Below are 5,292 nucleotides of genomic sequence, written 5' to 3'. Positions count from 1 at the left end.
TTGCTCAAAGCCACACAATTATTAAGCAGTAGTGGAGGAATTAAAATGTAGGGCTATTCGTTTTATAAGTCTGTGCCTTCCCTTACACCATCCTGTCCAAGAGGGGATAAACAAAGACTAGTGTACATGGCAATATTGGCTAGAGACAGAAAACAGTGGCTTAAGGAAACTCTTAAAGCGAAGGAGGCATAAAATCCCGATTTCTGTATGTTGGAGAAGATGAACTAGCATTAGTAGATGGGGGAACGTTAATATGTTAACTGTAGACAATGTGTCATAATTTTAAGAAAACAACAAAAAACTCGAAAAGGTTACAAGATGGAAAAAGGTCGGTACGGTCACGCTGGTTCTCAGGGCGGCTCAGCCTCCAATCTAAGAGAAGATGCTATGGCCTCCGCGCTCCTCCAACGGCCGGGGGGCGCCACTGCGGCCGTCGCATTAACTCTGGATCCTGAGCCGCCCCCGCCTGGCCGCGCCGGGATCGCGGCCTCCCCTCTTGGGGCGCCCCCCGGGTAGGACATGGCGATAGAGGAAACGGCCATTTCTTGATACCGAGCTTTGAAATGTGCCTCAAGAAATGAAAAGCCTGGGCCACCAAGGCTTCTTAGAGGACGAAGACCTTCCCACGTTCCAAACTCCCCAGGCCCACTGAAACACCCTTCAACCCGCACCCACACAACTTCAAGGCCTGGGCAGGCAGTTCTAAGGCACAGAGGAGGCGTGGCGAGACGGCCCCCTGGGCCCGCCCTCGCTGCAGCGCCGGCGGTGACCATGGCAATGGAAAGGACGTCGGTCGAGGCGCTGCAAAGCCCAGGTTTGGGGGCGGGCCAAGACTGGGCAGCCGCGTGGGTCACGTGACGCTGGGCGGAGCCTGTGAGGGGCCGGCCTGAGCGCGTTGGGAGCCGGCGCCCAGGCCCAAGCTGCAGGACCGAAAGAGGGGACCTCTGAGGCCACTGTTACGCGCCGGCCCTCCCCTCTGGCCGCCATGGGGAGTAAGTTGTGCGGGCGGAACTGGGTCCGGTGGGCGTGTATGCGTGTGGGAGGGGAGTGGGTTCTCTCCTAGCCTGCTGGTCCCCACAAATAAAAAGGTTGGTGTTGCCCAGCCTGCGGACCCGGGATGCGCGGGCCGCTCCGGCCGCTGTGCAGGGGGCGGGTCAGGGGCCGCCACTGAGGCACCTCCAGCGGTGGGAGGCCCTGCAGGGCCGACTTGGGGGACCGTGACACGGAGGCCCGGGGTTTGTGCTGTAGAGGTGGCGAGGAGCGGAGGATGGCGCAGGGAGGCCATTGGTTTTGGGGGTGGGGAGTTAAGGAACGGGTAAACCTGGACCACTTTTAATTATTCAGGAGCTTATCGGGGAAGCTTATATTTCTATTAACTTATCACCCTTTCTTGCCATGCTAGTTGTGCTGAATAAAGCTCTTTGACTTATTTCATTACAAAAAAAAAAAAAAAAAATGATGCATGAAATACATGTTAGGGGAAAGGGTAACGATTGAATTTCTTTTTTGTTTTTATTTTCATTTCAGTCATTCTGGCAAGCTACTGTGTGTAAGGTTGTGTAAGCCCTAGGACTTAATATATATATATATATATACACACACACACACACAAAGCCAAACTCAATGCCATCGAGAGGATTCCGACTCGTAGTGACCCCTTTGGGTTTCCGAGGCGGTAAATCTTTACGGAAGTATTACGCAGTGTTCCTTCAGTGGAGTGGCTGGTGGATTTGAACTACTAACCTTCTGGTTTGTAGTCAATTGCCTTAGGCACTACGCCACAAGTGCTCCTTAGATCTAGGACTAGGACCTTATTATAATTTGGTGATCTTTTGAGGCCCTTTCTTCAAACACTAAACACAACATATATATTTACTTAGCTGTTCAGCTGTTTGCTGGATGAATGGGTAACTGTATATTCAGGCCACTTCTTGGTCAACTATTGGACGTTTTGGGGAAGTTTGAAAAGGAAGTAGAGGAGACCCTTGGCCTTGCATTTACAGTATAATGGGTAAAATTCTGCAGCACAAGAATAGACAAGTGGCAGACAGAAGCATTGCTTGAACAGGAGTACGCCAACACCGATGATCACAAATGCCAAGAAGTATGAGAGAGTGGCTGGATTTGAGGTGGGAAGGGAAAGGAGTCTGGGAAGTTTCCTGATGTGAATACTCATCTTGTGCTAGCGATTAATGCTTTCGTAATTCAGAGGTACAAATTTACTTTCCAAATAGCTCATGAGATTGCTGAGTTCTTCTGTTAAACAGCAGTGACTGCCATCATTTTGAGAGGTTTTATAAAAGCATAAGAAGCCCTGGTGCCACAGTGGTTAAGCACAGCAGGGGCCTGCTAACCAAAAGGTCAGAGGTTTGACCCCACCCCCACCCCACCCGTTCTGTAGGAGAAAGATGTGGCAGTCAGCTTCCATAAAGAGTACAGCCTTGAAAACTCTGTAGGGAAGTTCTCCTCTGTCCAGTAGGGTCACTATGAGTTGGAATTGACTCGATGGCAACAGGTTTGGTTTTTGGTTTTATAAAAAGACAGTATAGTCAACTTTAACTGTGGAAGTGCCTATAGGGGTAGATGATCATATCTAATAGCTAGCTGTGGCTGCTTCTGTTTCTGTATGTTACAGACTCCTGGCAAAGGACTGACACTTGAGAGATTGTCATATTCATCCTCCAGTTCTCTGGCACGATTTGATTTAAGTTATGCCAGAAGATAGCTATCTAACCTGTTCTGACAGAACCTTGATTTATCTTTTGTCTTTTATATGCTGTAAGAGTTTTCTGGGAAAACAGTACTTTCTAATGAAATGTACTTGTTCTCTGGGCTGATTATTGTACATAAACAAGTACTTTGAGATTATGAAGTGGGAGAATTACCAAGCAATTAAAATGGCTTAATCAAATGAAGTAGAGATTGGATATGTTGAAAAATGATTCTATGATCTTATATAAACATTTTTGCATCTTTTGGTTATTTAAGTAGTTTCAGCAGCTTAAGCCCATTTTCTGTTGTATTTTCCTCAGTGGAGAATGACATTTTCCTTTATTCCTCTGATATCTCCTATTTTATAATGCACTGTCTTGTGGCTCCAGTCCAGTTCAGTTGCCATCCAATCGATCCTGCCAGTGTAGGTGCCATAGTAGATGGCATGTACTCTTGTTGTGACTTAGTGATGATGCTCTTTGAGTAATTCCTTTACACACACATACACACACACATACATGGATAAAAACATGGGGAAGCAAATGTTTTAACTTTGTTTTTACAGACTAACCCTCAAACCTTTTGGATTCTTTTCTGCCTCGAATTATTTCTCTTCCTTTACATATTCATTTGAAATGGAGAGTCTTAAAATTAACTATTGGGGGGTGGGGTGGGTTTGAGGTTGATAGTCCTTAATAGCTGGAGAGCATTTGTGTTTGATTCTGTGAAAATATACATCTCTCTTTTTTAAAAAAAAGTTTGTAAGAGAGTCATTTATTCTTTTTATTTTTAACAGTCAAATTTTTAGAAGTTATTAAGCCTTTCTGTGCGGTGCTACCAGAAATTCAGAAACCTGAAAGGAAAGTAAGTATAATGTTTCAGTAATACAGAAGGTTGTTAAATGAGGTATCCTGCTAAAAAAAAAACAAGATTCATTTACTCCCCTTAACCCGTTTTTGGATATAATTGGAAAAATATTTCCTGCTCATCCTTTTTGTAAGAGGCACAAAATGAATAAAACTAGTATAGACCTGTTTAAGTTTAGATAGGTTATCTCATGGTTTCAAAAATTACTATTAAGTTCTAACATTTCTAAAGCAAGTGTTGTGTGTTAATTAAGATATAGTCCATGTTGTTGTTGTTGTTATGTGCCGTCGAGTCAGACCTGACTCATAGCGACCCCTCCTTGGGTTTCCGAGGCAGTATCACTACGGAAGTAGGATTGCCCAACCTTCCTTCCGAGGAGTGGCTAGTGGGTTTGAACCGCCAGCCATCTGGTTAGCAGTCAAGTGCCTTAGCCACTATGCTACCAGAGCTCCCATAGTCCATAGTGATCCTTTTTGATTTCTGTAGTATAGCGTGCATTGTACTTGGTAATGATATGATCCACTGGGCTATAAATGATAGATTTCAATGAGTACAGCTGTATTAAATGAATTGTGGTTGTGCAAGCATGTATCTCTCATTCCTTGAACCAGTTAATGCAAAGAAAAATCACAGGAATGCATTCAGAATATACTGTGACAGGAATGCATTCAGAATATACTGTGACTGGATCAAATGATTCTTCCATCATTGTGTACTTTGGGAGCTCAGGTATATAAATTCCAGAAATATTGTTAATCCTAAATTGGTCAGTTCCCTGACATTCCTTTTTGACAGTAATTTTGATTTCTCAGAAACTAACAAGAATAGAGACATAGCGGTAGGTAAAGCTTTTGTTAAACTTACTATTTCATTTAGAAGTGTATTTCTTCTTTATTACTTTGAGGTTATAAAAATAGTTGCTCCAGTTACATTTAAGACATCCTAAGAAACTGGAGCTTTTCATGTGCTATGAAATATCCATCTAATAGTATTGCAGACAGTCCTAGCTTTGCACGGCACATATTTAAACTGGGTCTTATTTTGCATATATTCCAGTTTCAGTTAACATCATGCTGTAATGAGTGAGGACTACCTGAATTTAAATTATGTTATTTTTAGAAATGTTAAGAAAATTATTTTGGAGAAGTTTTGCTCTTTGTTTAAGCTGCTGCTAACTAGGGTGAAAGGGACAGCTTAAGAATAAATAATAGCATATGAGCATATCATGATAGCAGACTCTTGGTTATGATTTAATATGACTTTTGCTTTATATTTGCTATTTCTTGGTTTTGATTGATCTTGATTTTTTTTTATTTATACAGATACAGTTTAGAGAGAAAGTACTGTGGACTGCTATAACTCTCTTCATTTTCTTAGTATGTTGTCAGGTATGTAATTATAGTATGTAAATGGTTGTATATTTGTTCTGAGGTATTGGTTAAAATTAAGTTCGTTTTCATTAAAATAAATATATGGAAATATATTGAACATTATTATTCTTTTTAGTCTGAGATTTTGATAGTGAGGAGCTCTGGTGGCATAGTGCCTAAAGCATTTGACTGCTAACCAGAAGGGGGTTGTTTCAAACCTACCAGCTACTCCTTGGAAGGAAGGTTGGACAATCTACTTCCATAGTGATACCACTTTGGAAACCCAAGAAGGGGTCACTATAAGTTGGATCTGACTTGATGGCAGTGAGTTTGGTTTTTTTTT

At 42.6% G+C, this 5,292-nt stretch overlaps 1 protein-coding gene across 1 annotated transcript in view; it reads left to right on the top strand.

Annotated features, from left to right (window-relative positions):
- The first annotated feature begins 318 nt into the window (after positions 1-318).
- The window catches only part of SEC61A2 (SEC61 translocon subunit alpha 2), a 43,930-nt gene continuing 38,956 nt past the window's right edge, over positions 319-5,292 (top strand). The window contains exons 1-4 of the mRNA XM_007935430.2: positions 319-512; positions 2,026-2,104; positions 3,502-3,576; positions 4,902-4,967. Of these exons, the coding sequence (XP_007933621.2) occupies positions 319-512; positions 2,026-2,104; positions 3,502-3,576; positions 4,902-4,967 (414 nt within the window). The remainder of the gene's footprint in view (positions 513-2,025; positions 2,105-3,501; positions 3,577-4,901; positions 4,968-5,292) is intronic.

Source organism: Orycteropus afer, unplaced genomic scaffold, assembly GCF_000298275.1.
Source record: "Orycteropus afer afer isolate SDZICR_OR568_19922 unplaced genomic scaffold, OryAfe1.0 scaffold00028, whole genome shotgun sequence".
NCBI lineage: Eukaryota > Metazoa > Chordata > Mammalia > Tubulidentata > Orycteropodidae > Orycteropus > Orycteropus afer.
The sequence above is the reverse complement of the archived record's forward strand: the minus strand, read 5'-3'. Positions and strand labels throughout refer to the sequence as shown.